Below are 21,434 nucleotides of genomic sequence, written 5' to 3' on the forward strand. Positions count from 1 at the left end.
AGTAAACTATAAATTGCAATTGTATATCATTTCATATATAGGGAGGAAGATGAATGGAGAGATAAAGTACCGACATAGCCGGATGGCAATGACGTTGCTGATGATGATGATGATTTTCAAGTGATGGAATTAAAAGTAAATTTCATTACATTGTTGGCATAACACACAAAAGCAATATGGATTTCATTGAATGCTCTGGAAAATAAAGACACAAAATAAGGAAACAAAAACAAAAACACTTACACAATAGCTGTATCTCCACTACCAGGCCTGGGCCTGTGATGATGTGATGCCGGGGCAACCGTTTTCGATTTATTCGATCTACGCATAGTCATACGTCTAAGGAATTGTTGAAAACCATTACCCGTTTCCAAAGGAGATTCAGCCGCATCGATTTCATCTTTACCTTCACCATTTTCTACAAATGCTGGTGGTGCTGAAACATTCTTGGTCAATGGTTGATGTTTGCTCATCGGTGCCACGGGTTGCCATGATTGGGTACGTGATGGTGCCTCTTCACTACTACTTAAATTTGTCATATAACTTACAGCACTGCCAACACTATCGGTAAGTAAACTTCTGCGTAATTCGGTTGGGGTGTTACTGATATTACTGAGGCGACTTGAGGTTCGAGAACTGGGTCTATGACCACTGCGAAAGGTATCACTACCAGTACGTCGACGACGTCGCAACGGTACTCCTTCAAGTTGACATTCATCCAGAGGCAGTGGGACGTCATAGATTAAATGTCGAGAACTGTAGAAACCAGATGGTGTGCGGGATAGCTTAAAGCCGGAATTGCAAGCCATTGAAGAGGTCTGAAATAAAAAAAATAATAAAATTTTAAATACATAGAAGCTCAAAGCTCTCTCCGTACTCTCAATAAAATCTTAAAATATTCTTTAAACTTATACATTCCAAATTTACAAATTTGAATCCTTTATACGTGAGAGGTAAGCGAAGGGTGGTCGATATATTATAGATGATATAAGGTTGAAAAAATTTTACGTTATTATATCAGACACTAAGTGTTGCCTTCATTATGTGTTGTCTGGTACTGTATTGGCTGCATCTATAAAGAATTTGGAGACAGGCTTATATGGGTATTTAAATAAATGCAACGTGCCGTGTAATTCTAGTCCACATCCAGGGCATGTGCCGTCATTTCGTACCCAGTAGGAATTAAGGCGGCTGCACCATACTTACTTTAACTTTGCTGTGACTACTTCTGGCTGTCTAGGCAACTAGGAGACCAAGCATATCATCTACTGCTATAGATTGTGGTTGGTCTCCGAATACAGCATTCTAGGCAGCTTCGTATTATCTGCTGCTATGGATGATGGTGAACGGTCTCCGTGTATTAGATTCATGCAGCATTGTTCTATTGCCTGGGAGACTGTATCTGGACGAATTTTGTCAAGACCTCAAGTGATGTAGGTCAGCGGTTTGAGAACCTTGTTCCTACCTCTCAGCTTATCGTTAATTGCAGTGACTTCTTCGGATGAATTTTATAGGCTGTCAAATGTTGCACACAATATCTTTGAGTAGTTGGTGGGCGGAATATAGTTGTTGGAGACAGAAGTGAACTGAGCCATTACGTTTTACCTCGGCTAGCATCCTCCCAAGTCCTCCGTTGCGGAACCACATTGTCTATTTCTCAGGCTTCAGGAACTATGGCAAAGTTTAAGTTCTCAACTCCAGGTGCATCCAATTGCTTAAGCATTACCATGAAAATGACATCAGAGACTAAGGGGTTGGATGACAGCGTTATCGATGACACCTGCATTATTTTGTAAATTGTGGTGTTACCTTTTGGTCTACGAGGTTTCTTATGTAACGTAGAACACTCCTCTTCGCTTTGTCATTCTCAGAGGTATCTTAACATGCCTCACGATTTACTTGTTCCGTTCACAATGTTCAATTGTTTTATTTGGTCTATCCACTTTTTTCCTTTTATACTCGCATATGGGTCTGTTGACTTCAAGAGTAAGTTCTCCCACACTTTGTTCTTCAGGTGTCGTACGACGAAACTAGCCACGTTCGTTCGCCAATACCATCGTATAGGCTGGAAAAATTGGTCTTATTTCGGATACAATGCTCTGCTCCCGCAAGCAAGTGATGATTTTCCGGAAATTCCTCTCCGATACCCCAGAATTTAAAGGTATGATCAATGCGAAGACAATGATAGGGAGGTGGTCTGATCCGAGGGAAATTATAGGTTGCCAGGTTACATTACAGATATTATGAAGTCCCGTGATCTATAAACGCAGACGATGATTGGTAGGTGGTCTGATCCGAAGGAAATGACGGATATCCAGGTTATGCATTTATTAGACCTGATCTCTGGCGAGCTTAGGCAATTTCTCTTTATCCTTGTGAAGACATACTCATTGTGCATGCTTTGTCAGGCGATTCTGGTACGCTCCATCCGCACAAGAAATTGTCACAGGCGACAAATTAAAAATCTATGCATATAATCGACCATGTGTGGGTTTTCGAAGGCAAAAAAAAGGCATCGAAATCGTTTTGAAGCAAACGGCAAAACTGGTCATGTGACGACTGTTCCATCAACTCGTAGCAGTGTCAACACTAAGTGGTTAAACCACATGATTTTCGGAATCCAAAAATTTCAACAGTGTTGGAATGAGTATATGTCGGGCTATCGTATAAATTATTGATTTCGTTCAAAAATTAAGAAAATGGCGGCCCTTTAAAAAAATAATTTTGAAATATAGCCTATTTTTGACTAAATTAATATATATTCACCGATTGGATTTATCCTATATATCTATTATACGATAGCTATACACTCACAGAGAACATCCTAAAATTAGGAATCAATTGATTATTAGTTTTTGAGTTATCGTGCCCGCCATTCGCAAAAACGCTCTTTGGAGAATAATGCGTTTAAAGTTTGAGTAGCCCTTTTGCCGTCACTTAATGCTAACACTACAAATCGGCTATATCTTCATTTTTTTTTTTTTTTTTTGAGATTTTCACTTGAAATTTAAAAAGACATTCTTGAATTAGTGTAGGTTCGAATTAAATCAAAATAAAATATTGATTTTCTTGAAACCGAGAATTGGGGGGACCCCTTAAACCAATTTCAAAATAACTACTCATTTGTACAAAAATCGAGGACGAAACATATAGTGTCCAAAGAAATCAGTTGACAAAAACACTGTTGACCTTGTCATCTAATATAAGAGATGTAGAGGTCGATTCGAATGCAGAAAGTCGAATACCGTTAGTATGTTAATATCCAATATTCACAATTCTCATTTGAACAATTCTCATACTTTCATAATTCAGAATATTCGAGTAAACAATCTACAACATTTCATTTGCCTCTGGCCATTAACAATTCCATTCAAATATTTACCAATTTTAATATCTATTACGAAAAAGTTTAAACATAAAAATAATTTTGTAATTTTTCAATTTAAATTCTCCTTTTTCATTTAACCAGTATCTAAAATAAATAATAAATAATTTACACTTACCGCTGGCATGATTGTGTACTCGTCATCTTCGTTGTCAGCGGCCAATATATTTTCGGCAGAAGTTGCTTTCATTTCCGTTGCCATATCAATGGCATCATTGCCACCTCCTCCATTGCTCTCCGTTGTAGATCCGGTGGATTGTTGTGTTGTACAGGAGGTGGAACGCAATAAACCCAATTTCGAAACATTTTTAAATAATTTCCAACGTTCACGGGCTGTGCGGCCTAAAGCGGTGTTTTCGTTGGGGCTGTGCAACAACAACGATAAGAACAAAAACAAAAAACAAGAAAAACATCAAAAAACCAATTGAAAAGGATATGAATTCAAGAATAAAGATATCAGTTAAAACAACGTCTGTTACATTGTCATCCGCCAAATGGGAGTTTGTTTCGTTCGTCCCACGTTGAAAAGTTAATGGGGTTCGACGGAACAACAGCGAATGAATTGCCGTTTGTTTTGTGGTGGGGATGATGACGGCGGTGGCGATGATGCTATTGAACAACAATTCAATGAAAAACACCATCAAAAATTGTATTTCCCCATTTTTTTTAAGTTCAGGACGGAAGTCCTTTAGGGTTAAGAGTAAAAAAACGCCTATTACAATTTGTACCAGCAATTCTTCTCCACTTTTAAGTTAGTTACGAGTATTTAAACTGTGTGAAAGAGGCTGTCAAGTAAAACACTTGCCCCTACCATTTTCTTGTACATGTTGTTGTAAATATCCTGAGGTTGTTGAAAATGTTTGCCTTATGTGTGGTTTCAAATTCCCGGAATTATTTTATAAATGTCAGCTAAGTAAGAGCGGGCAATTCTCATTGGAAGGGATTTCAATTAAGTTTTTACGTGAGTAATTGACCACGGTGTGATTTTGATGATTGAAGCCGCCAAAAAAAATTACCTAATAAAATGTGTTAATGGCTGGGGAAATAAGTACAGTACTATAAATTGGAACGTCCTACGTTATTAATTGAGGAAACATTAAGTAAATTTCTAAAAACAAATTACAGAATTTCCTGAATGAGATTACTTTCATAAACGACATGTCCGCAATGAACTTTTTTAGATAATTTTTAAATCCACGCTTACATGTCATTCTGCTTCCTATGCTAAATTTTGTAAATCGATTTAAACAAACTTGAGACACACTAATTGATATGCTGCACTGTTTCAAATTTAATCTCAATCAATTAGCATGAATAGGTCGATATTACATATATATTTGAACCGATTTCAAGGAAACTTGCCAGAGATAAATTTATATTAACTTCATTACGAAGTATGAATCGGCCTAGCTATGGATCAACACACTCTAGACTTGATTTAGTACGCTATGCTAAATTTCGTGAAAATCTAAAGATTTTCGTCTGAAATCGGACGAAAATATATATGGAAACTATATCTTAATCCATAAGGTATAAAGCGTGCATCAGCAGTAGTAAATTTCTCTCAGATACCCGAGGATTTGAAGGTATGGGTAGTCTCGTTCAGCTTTCTCATGGTTCAGGCGTTCAGATATTATGAATTTGAGTAGTATATGGAGAATTGACAAGTTGCCAGATTGCATTATTTATCCGACCTGGTATCACTATGGTTATGTCCCTTATTCTTGCGGGAAATAATTACCTATCAATTCGGATTTGTCACCTTTAACGACTTAACTTCAATACGCTGTATGAGTCGGCCTAGCTATGGATCAACACACTCTAGACTTGATTTAGTACGCTATGCTAAATTTCGTGAAAATCAAAAGACTTTGGTGAAGCTATATCTAAATCTGAACCGAGTTTTCCCAATTTCAATAGGGTTCGTCCTTGGGCCAAATAAATGAGCTGTGCCAAATTTTTACAATTTAACATGGATAGACGGCCAGACATGCATAAATCGACATAAAGCGTGATTCTATGCATATTCTCAAAAGGAACCATCGTCTATATCGTTTCCTTTTGCATGTTACAAATATATGCCCAAAGATATAATACCCTGTACCACAGTGTGTTGAAGGGTATAAAAATTTCACGCCTATTTTAGATCATAGAAAAATATTTTTTATTATTATATCTAAATCTGAACCGATTTGCACGAAACTTAGCACAACTCCCCGGAGTTGTGCTAAGTATCCCCGGATACTTAATTATAAAAACTAGTACCAAAAACATATAATAAATTAGTATTAGTTAAACATTTTTACAGTTTTGTAAAAAAATGTCGCATTCGCCGAATGTGCCCCTACCCGGTATAGCTTCGGCATTTGAAGGGGCACATTCGAAACGATAGTTATGGCCCTGTCATTCGGCACCATAGACACCGCTCTCAGTGTGGTTGAAATTCAGGTCCTCTAAATGTTCCATTTTTCTTTAATATGCGACTCAAAGTTGGATTTTTAATGCTATATTTTCTAGCGGCGGACTTTGACATCTCAAGGCCACACACAACATCAGAAGTAGTTTTTTTCTATCGCATTTTCGTCAATACAAGAAGTTTTGGTCTTATATATGTAATTTCGAACCATATTAAAGGATTATTTTTCAAGACAAACTCAAAAACATTTTAAGGGAATAATATCGCACTATCTGTATATGGCCGAATGTGCCCCACATCAAAATACCGCATCTATCCTGAAGGTATTTTTTATATTTTTTTCATTTATGTCTATCAATCTTCTAAAAACGTTATATTTTTAATTATTTTTAAAAGAATGCACATTGTAATTAACTATTTTGTAATAATACTGCCTTAAGAATTTAGAAGTATTATACCCGAAACACTTACGAAATGGAATGGAAATATTACAAAAACATATGTAAAAATACAAAAAACCATGCATCTAAATAAGTATATTAGCTTGAGATTTCAAACTTTGCAACAGTTATTTATTTTGGTATTCGATACCTATGTATCAAAGCTAGTGATGTCCGGTTCATATCGAAAACGCGATTGCCGAATGTGCCCCGATGCCGAAAGTGTCCCAGTCTCCCCTAATTGCAATTACTGTTGTTACTACAAAAATGTCTAAAAGACTGCTGGCGAACAAATTTTAATTTACCATTTCCCATCAAACTTTTTTCCCGCATTCAAATAACATTAATCACGAAAAACTCACTTTGCCCTTTTTCCAATGAAAAAGGGAATTCTTGTACTTACTTGTTTTGTTGTTCCTTTTCATTGGCTTTTGCAATTATTGAATTCCATTTGGCGATTATGTGTGGATGAGTGGCTGCGATCTCCTTATAGCTGCCGGATGCCTGAAGACAACCATCTTTCAATACAATTAACTGCAAAAGAGATGACGACAAATAACAAAAAGGCAAAAAACAACAACAGCAAGGCAAAGAGAGCGATTCAATATTTCAAAAAATTTACTCGTATTCCAACATCCGCCAAAGCAGATGAAAGAAGGAGATGATGGAAAAAATGTCATTGAAATGAAAAGGTTCGGAAACAGGGCATTACAAGTGTTTATGAATTGGATAGTCAGCAGTAGAGGACAAGCAATGCAATAAATTAAATTCATATTTCCAGGAAAAGTCAAGAGATGCTGAAATTTTCACATAATGGACAAACAAAATTTCTAATAAAAAATAGAAAATTCGAATCAATGAACATTTTCTAATAGGAAATAGATAAAATGGTATCTGACAAGGGTTTGGGTGAGAGGATGTTGACATTTGGCAAACATTTCAAAAAAGAACGACAAGAACACAAAAAAATTGCAAATGTCATTTTTGTTTGATTAATTTACCAATAACTGTCACTCACACCTTAAGGCCATTGGCAATGACGATGATGATGTTTTCATAATGTCTCTGTTTCCAAATCCAAAGCTAACAGAAATGTCATAAAATACAATTTTTGCGGGGCGAAGTGGGGATGCCTTTTTCGAATGGATTTTCAGTTTGGCTATAGGGTTACTTACATTGTGCGCCTGTTGTACCAGATTTAATTGTTGTGTCACCAAAATGACAGTGCGATTGGCTTTCAGCAGCATCTTCTTAATGCTCTGTTCGAAAATGTGACGGGCCACTTCATTGTCCAGCGATGATAAGGGATCATCCTTGAAATGAGAAAGGAAAACAGACATGGTTAAATGAAAGAACGAAATATTAATAGTTGAACAAAGAGAAGAATTACGCCGAGCAGAAATATTATGACAAATGACATCAGTTTAACTCGGAGCATCATGACCAAGCACACCATACACTTTCTCCCATACAATTCCAAATATTTTTCGATTGATATCAAATTATTAAAAAAAATATGAAAATTTTGGTTGTTATTCCTTACCATTATCACCACATTGGCCGATGAATACAAGGCTCTGGCAATTGCCACACGTTGCCTTTGGCCACCCGACAAATTAATGCCTCTCTCGCCGATAACAGTTAAATCTCCCGCTGGCATCAAATCTATGTCCGGCTTTAGAGCACAGGCATCCAACACAAAGTCATAACGTTTCGGTCGAAATGATTCGCCAAATAGAATATTTTCACGTATACTGGCATTCAGCAGCCATGGTTGTTGCGGTACAAAGGCAATTGTTGATGACCTGCAATAGGGGGGAAAATAATACATAAAGAAGTGGCATAAATAAAAATCTATTGCAAAAAAACATTTGTTTATAACATCAAATATACAAGGGTTTCGAGTTAATCTATATATATAACCAGTAAGGAAAGTAGTAAAGTCGGACTGGGCCGACTATATGATACCCTTCACCACTTTGGGTATATTTTACATATGTATCCTAACAGACGACGCGTTTTGTTATAAATCTATATCTGAATAAATTTCAGGGAAAATTGCCAGAGACTAATTTATATAAGATCATCACGTTGTGTCAATCGGCCAAGCTATGGATCTTTTCACGAAGCTTAGCAACATCATTCTACACTTAATTCAGTACCCTATACCAAAATTCGTGCAAATCGAAAGATATATAGGGTCTTTGGGAGCTATATCTAAACCTGAACCGATTTTCGCGAAACTTTGCACACATCATTCGTGACCTTATTCATTACGCTGTGCCAAATTTCGTGCAAATCGAAATATATAGGGACTTTGGTGCACCATTTACCTTAAATCGGACGAAAATATATATGGGAGCTATATCTAAATCTGATTCGATTTTTCCCAATTTCAATAGGGTTCATCCTTGGGCGAAATAAGTTAACTGTGCCAAATTTTATCCAATTCGGATCATAAATGCGACCTGTACTTTGTTTACAATTTAACATGGACAGACGGACGGACGGACGGGCATGCATAAATCGACTTAGAAAGTGATTCTATGCATATTCTCAAAAGGAACCATGGGTCTATCTCGATTATTTTTGCCTGTTACAAACATATGCACAAAGACATAATACCCTGTACCACAGTGTGGAGAAGGGTATAAAAATGGAGTATAAAATGTATAGTAACTCATCAATTATGAGCAGCTGGACCGATTTTACTCAAAATGGGTTTCAATTGTCGGTAACTGCAGTGGGAAGGTTTTTATGAAATAAATTACTTTCAGTTGTCTGTTATTAAAGTGGAATGTTTTTAAAGAAGGAACATTTCGAGAAAAATCCGCGAAAATGTTGCAAAATATATGTTTAAGGATATTTGGATTTCCACACATTTTTTTTTTTTTTTTTTTTTTTTGAAGTTTTATGATTTCATAACTTCGTAGTTCTTTTTTAGTCGAAAATTGTCAGCGTATAAGAAATGGTCAATTATGGAAAATTCTCAAAATATGTTCATCACATATAAATTTGTATTTTATAGAGAAAAAAATTAATAATATGAAACCTGGCGGAAGGCCAGGAAAACCTATCCAAATAAGTGGAAAACCAACTGAATCTGATATTTTCAGGAGAAAACGAAACTTCTGATACACATGTTGGGCAAGAACCTTGAACATATTGAATATGAAGCGTGATGGTTAAAAAAGAGGTACAAAATTATTGAAGTCCTGAATAGTGCATGTTACCATAATATAGGAGTTATGCCAAAACGGAGTTCGATATTAATAATTGTTGGTAGGGTTAAAAAACATAACATTACAGTAATTTACGAGGACGAGGTATACAATGCAGTGATCGATTAAAACAGAGCGTCTGGAAAACTAATAAAAGAAACCCATAGAAGATCCTTCGCGGTCACATGGCTATCAGGCAGTCCGTCGATGTCCTCTCATCAGGACTAATCGGAAAGATACAATATCCGATCACTTCTGTACAAAGTTGTGAATATTAAATTGCACCCTGATCATAATCTTATTAAAAATTACCAAAACCCAACCAACTTAATAAATACCATGTCGCCTGAGACGTCAACGTCCGCTGTTGGAAAATATAGCTTTAAAACAAAATAGAACCTGTAAAGGATGTGAATTTCAACCAGACTGATAGCGGTGATAATTACCAGACTAGTCATAGTGCCGAATGTGCCCCATAAAATGCCGAAGCTATCCCGGGTAGGGGCACATTCGGCAAATTTTACTTTTTTTAAAAAACTGTAAAAAATGTTAACAAATACTAATTTATTATATATTTTTGGTACTAGTTTTTATATTTAGGTATTTGGTATTTTGATTGGCTGTACCAAAACTCTTAATTTGATCTCTGTTTTATTATAGCCCCATATAACGGCAGCACCATTATCAGATATTTTGAGAATTTTAATCATCTTTGTCTCACGTATTTTTCGATAAGTTCGAGGTCCTATCATAAAATGAGTTTTTTCTAGGTTCCCTCATTAATTAAATAATCCCTCGTATGCATATCAGAATGAGGAGTTAACCTATAAACTCAATCTTCAAAATTGATCTAAGATAAAAAAAAATCCTGAAGTTTTTATAATTTGGTTGGCAAGGTTCCAGATAGTTAACATTCTACCATTAAAACAGGTTTGGGAATTTAGATCCGGAATATAAGATATAGATTGTCAATTAACACTTGTTCTGACGAACCCACTATAGGCCACAGATCCAATTTATTGGGATTACAAAATAAATATCACATATAAGGGTTTCGGGGATGCTGATTACGATTCTGTAAGAAAAAGTTAAATTTTGAAAATCAAATAAGATGATACAAAATGGCGGATCAACCAAAAAAATAAAATTTCATTTCTTAGCAGTTTCTTAGCATGAAATCACTAGTTTATGTAATATGGGTATAAAACTAATTAAACTAATTAATTAATTAAAATTAAAATATAGCCAATTTGGTTTAAAAACTTGGCCAAAATCACCAATACACCGAATAATGTATGGTCCGATTATATGGCGTTTACCCGAAACATATGCCAATATTGATTATTTTCACACCCAATGAGAATTCAAAATACTAAATTACAGGTAATTTAGTTGAAAAACACGCACAATATCCCCCCATAAAACAAAATAAGGGTGGTACAGTTATGTAGGGCTTACCCCAAAAAGTTGACCAGAATTGATAATTTTTGGTAAGAATAAGAATAGAGATTATGTCGAATTTATAACTCTGGAATTACTGAAGTATATAAAAAAAGGGAATAATTTTGGGTTAATTGATCTGTCGTTGCAAACTGTTCATGATATTGACCTCCAAAGTTTATTTTGGTGGAAGCTGTGTCTACTTTCATGTAAAAAAATGTGTAAAAACAGGTTGAGGCAAATCAGTTTTTTATGTCCTCTATCGATTTGTGATTAAACCACTCATTTCACTGTCTTCGTGTCAAAGAAAAACTAGAAGCCAACAAAATAGGGACTACGCCCCTTATGTATCATTTACAAAATTTTAACTGCATCTACCTTTAAATGATGCTGACATTTTGAAGCTCGATTTTTAGTGTTATTTGAATTTTACTTCTAGCTTTAATACGCAAACAGGAATTTCTAAAAATCGATTATAAGATTATTGTAGTCGCGAGTCTTTGTATAATTTAATATGTATTTTGTGTATTATAAATCTTCTTCGTGAAAATCCATCTACTAGGACGGCGGGAACTGGCCTTCCAAAAACACGAAATTTGGCACAAAATGTTTTTGAAAATATCGCGGATTTATTTGCGTTTTCTGTGGATCGCTTCAATAAGTGACCTCATACGGATTTTGATCTTTTTCGAAAAGAGATCTTTAAAAACTTCAGCCGAAAGAGAGATGTACCCAAACTATCTCAAAAATAGTGTGAGCTGGCACATCCATGGTTTTTAATGGACCACATTGAAATTGGTATAGATCGATGAATTTTTTTAGGGTGCACACCGAAATCGGATGCGCGTTAATGGCATATGGAGTTTTCGGAAATTATTCACGTTTTACGTTTTTTTGGGTACTTCAATTCAACGTGTGGCACATCTTAGCCGTCTAATGAAATTTCGCAAAATATATATGGATTGGAAGATAAACTTCAGTACTTCCATGAAACCGCATGCGCATCAAATGATTTTGAGAATTACGCGATTTAGACGCAATTTAAAATGTATATTTTATAATATTATTTTTTTAAGATTTTTTCCTATTTATAGAACCCTAAGATTTATCGGAAGGGTCTTGATATAATCCGCAAGGCGTATACTTATACACAAAAAGTGATTATTATTATTATTATATATGTACATTTTTCGGCGAAATTCGGGTCAAATAGCAGAATAACCCCAACATTTTTTTCTGAAATTTCTTGTATAAAATTAAAAAATAAATATGATGACATTATTTTTTCGAACCAAAAACAAATATTTTTCCTCAATATCTTGTTTTGTTGTCGCTGTGATTTACAAACCGCTTCACGGACTTGTGTGAAGCGGTTTGCGGTTTTTAAATTAATTTTTAGGTGTGTGTATGTCATTAATATAATGAAAATATTGAAGTAATCGGCTATATTTTTTGGTGTGGTCCTGCATATAACGGTAATTTGGTATTTTGTATTTTAATTGGCTGTCAAATCTCAATATTGATCTCCCCATATAACGGTAGCACCACTATTCGATATTTTGAGAATTTAAATCATCTTTTTCTCACGTATTTTTCGATATGTTCGAGGTCCTATCATAACATGAGTTGTTTTTCTAGGTGCCCTCATTAATTTTAATTAAATAAGCCCTCGTATGAATGGCAGAATGAGGAGTTAAACTATAAACTCAATCTTCATAATTTATGTAAGTTAAAAAAAACAAATCTTGAAGTTTTTATAATTTTGTTGGCAAGGTTCCAGATAGTTAACATTCTACCATTAAAACAGGTTTGGGAATTTAGATCCGGAATATAAGATATAGACTGTCAATTTACACCTGTTCTGACGATCCCACTATGGGCCAGAGATCCAAATTATTGGGATTACAAAATAAATATCACATATAAGGGTTTCGGGGATGCTGATTACGATTCTGTAAGAAAAAGTTAAATTTTGAAAATCAAATAAGATGATACAAAATGGCGGATCAACCAAAAAATAAAATTTCATTTCTTAGCAGTTTCTTAGCATGAAATCGCTGGTTTATGTATTATGAGTATAAAACTAATTAAACTAATTAATTAATTAAAATTAAAATATAGCCAATTTGGTTTAAAAACTTGACCAAAATCACCAATACACCGAATAATGTATGGTCCGATTATATGGCGTTTACCCGAAACATATGCCAATATTGATTATTTTCACACCCAATGAGAATTCAAAATACTAAATTACAGGTAATTTAGTTGAAAAACACGCACAATATCCCCCCATAAAACAAAATAAGGGTGGTACAGTTATGTAGGGCTTACCCCAAAAACTTGACCAGAATTGATAATTTTTGGTAAGAATATGTGCTACACAATTCGAACCCAAAATAGAGATTATGTCGAATTTATAACTCTGGAATTACTGAAGTATATAAAAAAGGGAATAATTTTGGGTTAATTGATCTGTCGTTGCAAACTGTTCATGATATTGACCTCCAAAGTTTATTTTGGTGGAAGCTGTGTCTACTTTCATGTAAAAAAATTTGTAAAAACAGGTTGAGGCAAACCAGTTTTTTATGTCCTCTATCGATTTGTGTTTAAACCACTCATTTCACTGTCTTCGTTTCAAAGAAAAACTAGAAGCCAACAAAATGGGGACTACGCCCCTTATGTACCATTTACAAAATTTTGGCTGCATCTACCTTTAAATGATGCTGACATTTTGAATGACCTCATACGGATTTTGATCTTTTTCGAAAAGAGAACTTTAAAAACTTCAGCCGAAAGAGAGATGTACCCAATTTATCTCAAAAATAGTGTGAGCTGGGACATCCATGGTTCTTAATGTACCACATTGAAATCGGTATAGATCGATGTACTGTACCACATTGAAATCGGTATAGATCAATGTACCACATTGAATCGGTATAGGGTGCACACCGAAATCGGATGCGCTTTAATGGCATATGGAGTTTTCGGAAATTATTCGCGTTTTACGATTTTTTGGGTACTTCAATTCAACGTGTGGCACATCTTAGCCGTCAAATGAAATTTCGCAAAATATATATGGATTGGAAAATAAACTTCAGTACTTCCTGGAAAACGCATGCGCATCTATGATTTTTTTAAGATTTATTCCTATTTATAGAACCCTAAGATTTATCGGAAGGGTCTTGATATAATCCGCAAGGCGTATACTTATACACAAAAAGTGATTATTATATATGTAAATTTTTCGGCGAAATTCGGGTAAAATAGCAGAATAACCCCAACATTTTTTTTTTCTGAAATTTCTTGTATAAAATTATAAAATAAATATAATGACATTATTTTTTCGAACCAAAAACAAATATTTTTCCTGAATATCTTGTTTTGTTGTCGCTGTGATTTACAAACTGCTTCACGGACTTGTGTGATTTTGACATCATTTGATTCATCATGGTGTTTAGATTATGTAGATATTTTTAAATTAATTTTAGGTGTGTGTATGTCATTAATATAATGAAAATATTGATGTAATCGGCTATATTTTTTATATTTCTCATATTTCGCGAAGATGTGCAACTTTATCGGGATTATTATAATATATTCATATTCTTATTTTACGGAGGAAGATCTATATCAACGTGTTTGGTCAATATAATAAACGGCATAATTTTAAGATTTTTTTCTTATGCCCAAAATTAAAACCTCAACCAAAAAATTGATTGCGAACGGTTTCGGAGTCAGAACATTCTCTATAGGTGTACCAAAAATCAATGATGTGCCACAAAAACAAAAAAAGCTGATTTTTTGAAAATGGAATATTAAAAATTTGGCAATATTGCCCATATACAAAACTTTTGATGGTCATCTCCAAATTACTAATAATTTTTACTTCCCTTGTAATCACCAGTCGCTTCTATTTAATTAACAGTCATTCCATTTTTATATTTTGACACATTTCAATGCTATATTAAAATTTTTCAAATATAAATTGTATTTACAAAAATATGAAATTATGATTTTGACCTCATGTCATTTGTAAACCGTGAACAACAATGTTATAAAACTGTGAGTGGGACCTTTAAAATTTGTATAGAAAATACTCTTAAAAACATCAATTAAGGCCTCTTGAAAATATTTAAGAACTTTTAAAAAATAAATCATCTATAATTCAATTGAAATCAAATAAATATGATATCCTTTTTATTATACATATTTTTATTATTATATACACAATTTGTATACACATATTCTTATTTTATAACCGAGAAAAATATGTTTCCTTCCTTAACATAAACGGACACAAACACACACACACAAAGTCGTTATTGTTGTTGGTTGTACACACATATTTTTATATTGCATTGGCATATGAAGTTGCAAAGAAGGCAATGCCTTTTTGCTGCCATATAAATACAATATGTAGAAATAAAGTTAAACACATACATACACCAACACATTTAGTGTAAATACATACACAAGTCTTTAAGTATTCATATAGCGGAATAATAAAAAAAGGAGAAAGAATCCTTTTTATATGCATTTCACAAGTAATAATGCCCAGCAAACATTTTGGTACACTTTACCAAAAAGTAGATGGAGATGTTACAATTTTCGCCTATCTGAGCTTTGAAAATTTGCAAAGACATTGCTAACGATATTTGGTATTGAAAATAGTATATGCCGATCCATTTTTTGGTGAGTTTACCACATATAATGGGTCGGCCTCATTTTCAGTATTTTGAAAGTTTTAGACACATTTTTAAGTTTGGAATTCATAAAGAGTGACAACGCAAGAAATGTTCAATAATGGTAACATTTTGTATATATCCCCAGAGAAAGTTCCAGACTCCTTTTTACTATTTTAAAGACTCATTTCACTCATTTCACTGTCTTCGTTTCAAAGAAAAACTAGAAGCCAACAAAATGGGGACTACGCCCCTTATGTACCATTTACAAAATTTTGGCTGCATCTACCTTTAAATGATGCTGACATTTTGAATGACCTCATACGGATTTTGATCTTTTTCGAAAAGAGAACTTTAAAAACTTCAGCCGAAAGAGAGATGTACCCAATTTATCTCAAAAATAGTGTGAGCTGGGACATCCATGGTTCTTAATGTACCACATTGAAATCGGTATAGATCGATGTACTGTACCACATTGAAATCGGTATAGATCAATGTACCACATTGAATCGGTATAGGGTGCACACCGAAATCGGATGCGCTTTAATGGCATATGGAGTTTTCGGAAATTATTCGCGTTTTACGATTTTTTGGGTACTTCAATTCAACGTGTGGCACATCTTAGCCGTCAAATGAAATTTCGCAAAATATATATGGATTGGAAAATAAACTTCAGTACTTCCTGGAAAACGCATGCGCATCTATGATTTTTTTAAGATTTATTCCTATTTATAGAACCCTAAGATTTATCGGAAGGGTCTTGATATAATCCGCAAGGCGTATACTTATACACAAAAAGTGATTATTATATATGTAAATTTTTCGGCGAAATTCGGGTAAAATAGCAGAATAACCCCAACATTTTTTTTTTCTGAAATTTCTTGTATAAAATTATAAAATAAATATAATGACATTATTTTTTCGAACCAAAAACAAATATTTTTCCTGAATATCTTGTTTTGTTGTCGCTGTGATTTACAAACTGCTTCACGGACTTGTGTGATTTTGATATCATTTGATTCATGATGGTGTTTAGATTATGTAGATATTTTTAAATTAATTTTTAGATGTGTGTATGTCATTAATATAATGAAAATATATTTTTTTATTTTTCTGATATTTCGCGAAGATGTGCAATTTTATCGGGATTATTATAATATATTCATATTCTTATTTTACGGAGGAAGATCTATATCAACGTGTTTGGTCAATATAATAAACGGCATAATTTTAAGATTTTTTTCTTATGCCCAAAATTAAAACCTCAACCAAAAAATTGATTGCGAACGGTTTCGGAGTCAGAACATTCTCTATAGGTGTACCAAAAATCAATGATGTGCCACAAAAACAAAAAAAGCTGATTTTTTGAAAATGGAATATTAAAAATTTGGCAATATTGCCCATATACAAAACTTTTGATGGTCATCTCCAAATTACTAATAATTTTTACTTCCCTTGTAATCACCAGTCGCTTCTATTTAATTAACAGTCATTCCATTTTTATATTTTGACACATTTCAATGCTATATTAAAATTTTTCAAATATAAATTGTATTTACAAAAATATGAAATTATGATTTTGACCACATGTCATTTGTAAACCGTGAACAACAATGTTATAAAACTGTGAGTGGGACCTTTAAAATTTGTATAGAAAATACTCTTAAAAACATCAATTAAGGCCTCTTGAAAATATTTAAGAACTTTTAAAAAATAAATCATCTATAATTCAATTGAAATCAAATAAATATGATATCCTTTTTATTATACATATTTTTATTATTATATACACAATTTGTATACACATATTCTTATTTTATAACCGAGAAAAATATGTTTCCTTCCTTAACATAAACGGACACAAACACACACACACAAAGTCGTTATTGTTGTTGGTTGTACACACATATTTTTATATTGCATTGGCATATGAAGTTGCAAAGAAGGCAATGCCTTTTTGCTGCCATATAAATACAATATGTAGAAATAAAGTTAAACACATACATACACCAACACATTTAGTGTAAATACATACACAAGTCTTTAAGTATTCATATAGCGGAATAATAAAAAAAGGAGAAAGAATCCTTTTTATATGCATTTCACAAGTAATAATGCCCAGCAAACATTTTGGTACACTTTACCAAAAAGTAGATGGAGATGTTACAATTTTCGCCTATCTGAGCTTTGAAAATTTGCAAAGACATTGCTAACGATATTTGGTATTGAAAATAGTATATGCCGATCCATTTTTTGGTGAGTTTACCACATATAATGGGTCGGCCTCATTTTCAGTATTTTGAAAGTTTTAGACACATTTTTAAGTTTGGAATTCATAAAGAGTGACAACGCAAGAAATGTTCAATAATGGTAACATTTTGTATATATCCCCAGAGAAAGTTCCAGACTCCTTTTTACTATTTTAAAGACTTTAGTTGTATTTCCCCAACGAAGTGCTTGCAATTGAATATTTTGCGTTCTAAGAAGTGAAAAAAAAAATCAGAAAATGTGCGATATAAAGGTCCCGCCTCATTTTGCCACCCACCTGCTACAATTTGATTTAATATGAGTGGCTGTAAATGTACAATGGCCTATAAAGGTTTCGACCTATTTAATGAAACTGGAAAATTACCACATTTTGGAGGGTGTAAGAAGTTCGGCCGGACTTGTGATTTCTTATTTTTGTCCTAGAGAAAATTATCTCACAAACTTCTCAAATTGTTCGCTGGTCCCCTTTATGTCACATGGCTGGATAATTTCCGCTTCTTTTACACTCCTCGTAGTACTATTTTTTCCTGCGCTCTTTTTATTACCAACAAAATTCAATTTATATGCAATAAGTTGTCTCCGGCACTGGAGGGTATCCCGCTTTCTTAGCGGAAAGACATATAACCAAACGATTTTTTATGTACAAACCAAACATTATAATGTTGACTACTTGATCTTTGCACACACATATACATACGTACACGTACATATTGCATACACCAAAGAAATTGTTTAGGCTTTTGGCCAAAAATATAACCATAAACATAAATGCTTGGTTACTCTCGAATTTTGTTGCTTTCATAAAACATCCAAATGAAGTGCAATATTTTTTATGTATTTTTGTTGTTGCTTCGATTCGTGTAGCGTAGATATAAATAAGTTTACAAAAAATACATTTATTGACATATTGAAAATTTATTACTACGGAAATTGACTCCTGTTAAACTAGAGATAACGTGATAATTTTGTAAGGCTTTCCTAGTGTGAATATAAAAGATATTCAAGGACAGAATTTTCTTTGGACATTGAAATTCTGAATTTATGACAGAAAATAATGACTGTTGAATGTTTTGCTTGAAACATTTGTAATTGGGATTAAATACTTGGTAGGTACATATCCTTGGAAGTTTCATAGCATATCAACAACAAAATTTCTCCCAAAAATTAGTCAGGTAAGTGTACCACACGAAAATAAATTCGGGAGCTGTGTATATTAATATTGATAGCGTTCCACTTTGGCTAATGGTAAGGCATACCACGTGTCCATTTCAAGATTGAGAAGGCAAGGATTGGATGAGAACATGCCCCACTCCCAAGAATATCGTTTATTGGTAGCTATTCAGATAAACCTTCATCGGAGTGAGACGGCATATTGACTCTGATGGAAAAATTAATTAATGGTATTATAGGCATCGGTATTAGAGGCATAGGAACCTTGAATTGTTAAAATACGGAACGGGCAGCGAAGTACTGATAGAAGTACTGGGTAGAATACGGGAGATTGATCAAAGATAGGTTAGGCCAGCCCAACCATTTCCGCCTAAAAACTGATGACATAGTCAAGAATATCAAAATTTTAAGGGATATAATAGTAAAGTCTTTTGAAGAATATTTTCCACTTCGAGAGGGTAAATCTGCCATCGAAAAACCCTACATGACTGAGAAGATTCCAAACAAAGGAAAAGTGTTCCGAAGACTTTACAACTTACCACACCGAAAAAATACGTAGTATATTGGTATAATTTCCATGCTTAGTGAAGTGAAACAACTTGACAAGAACCACCAATCGAAACTCCTTGAAATATTAGGTTGGGGAAAAGAAATATTATAATTGTAATTTATTTATTTATTTATTTTTTTTTTTTTGGTAAGTGGTTTAGAACAGTTATGATAGATTTTTAGCTCCTGGACGATGTTACGACTGCTAACATGCTGGTCAACTGCTATCATTTCTTCGATTTTATCGACATTTTCGACCACCGACCTAGCTGTGCCAGGTGCATCTTTAACATCAAAAATTCCGGCACGGAATCTACGAAATAAAAATTGCACATAATTGGCTGTTGCAGTATCCAAACCATAAACCAAGCCATACAGACATACATGTATGCTATAAATTCTAATATCGCTCCATGTTTTAACGTAGGTCTCAGTTGGCCAGGAGGCCAACATACATGTATGCTATAAATTCTAATATCGCTCCAAGTTTTAACATACCTCTTATATAAATGCCCCATCCTCTTGTCGATGTTTCGAAGTCTAAACAGAATATTGCCCTCAAAGTAAATATAGTTTATTATTGTGAGTTCAACATTTGTTCTATATAAGTGCACCTCTCCTCCGATTTACCCGCTATATACGTTCCAGAAAAAAATTGTGTAAATTCGACATATTTTGTGTGGAAAATCGTAGAAATCATAAAAAACGGCAAATTCTTTAAAATAATAAATAAAAATAAATAGGTAGTCCATTAAATCAATCTATTAATAACCAGTGAACGGAGCAGTATAGTCGGACTGACCACAAGACCCTACGCAACCACCAGCGTAATATTTTTTGTAGTATTGTTTTTAAGCATTTGTAGAGTATTATCAGTGGAAAAATATTGAGAGTCTCTGGTAATTATTTTTTGAGATAAAAGCCACGGTCATTCACGCGTCTCCAAATATACATAATTTTAGACGTCGTTGCTAATAACAGTTTAAATATTCTTTACATAAATATGAAATTAAACAACACGCAGGCTACACAAATTTGCGGAACACTAAATTGGATCCCTATTAAAAATAATTTAAAAAGCTTAACCCATTCGAAAGCTATAACGAAATTTCTATAAAAGTTTTATAGATTATCATTTAAACATGAAAGTGATTACATGATTCGTATAGACTAATTTACAAAAAATGCATATTCGATATTGATTTACCTATAATTATCAAAAGGAACTCTTTTTTACAGATTCAGGCTCTTCAGATCATACATATAATATATAGCGCGATTAAAAAACTAAGAAAAATATAGTTTCCTAAATATATTTGCCTATATGTGTTCATTCCAAACGATATGAATGATAATTACACCCTTCACACTATGAAAAAATTCGATGTACCACAGTGTGGTGAAGGGTATAAAAAGGAGATGATGGATGCGGCCAATAATAAAATCATGGAGCGCCATCTGCAAGGGACTATCACTGATACACTTTCAGTTATCAAGTAGCATAGAAGCCCTTATGAAATTAGTAGCAAATATCGTATCCATAAACGACACTTCCAAACATAAACAAGTGAGGAAATTCCTCAACTAAAAGAGGCGACGGTCGTTGCAGAACAACACACTGCTGGTGGAAAAGTGGAGAGTTTTCTACAGGGAGGAAAACAAAAATGGGACTATCCTTGTAGTATGCTAGGACAGGTATTCAATGGCAAGTGGTAGTACATCGGTGGTAGTACATCCATTGTATTGAGACGGCAATAATGGCTCTGATGAAAAAATAAATTGAAGGTAATATATACACCGGGCTAATTCAAGTACCTTGGACTGACTAAACCATATAAATTAGCAAAAATTGTGCCCAAA

General features: G+C 33.8%; 1 protein-coding gene across 1 annotated transcript in view; it reads right to left on the reverse strand.

The window, feature by feature from the left end:
- The window catches only part of LOC133336800 (ATP-binding cassette sub-family C member Sur-like), a gene marked incomplete at both ends in the record, with an annotated part of 115,948 nt that overhangs the window by 25,245 nt on the left and 69,269 nt on the right, over positions 1–21,434 (reverse strand). Inside the window, 5 exons of the mRNA XM_061545079.1 lie at positions 244–818; positions 3,504–3,750; positions 6,645–6,775; positions 7,417–7,554; positions 7,785–8,046. Coding sequence (XP_061401063.1) covers positions 244–818; positions 3,504–3,750; positions 6,645–6,775; positions 7,417–7,554; positions 7,785–8,046 — 1,353 coding nt within the window. The remainder of the gene's footprint in view (positions 1–243; positions 819–3,503; positions 3,751–6,644; positions 6,776–7,416; positions 7,555–7,784; positions 8,047–21,434) is intronic.

Source organism: Musca vetustissima, unplaced genomic scaffold, assembly GCF_032173495.1.
Source record: "Musca vetustissima isolate MV318-11 ecotype Yass unplaced genomic scaffold, APGP_CSIRO_Mvet_v1 utg1611, whole genome shotgun sequence".
Lineage (NCBI taxonomy): Eukaryota > Metazoa > Arthropoda > Insecta > Diptera > Muscidae > Musca > Musca vetustissima.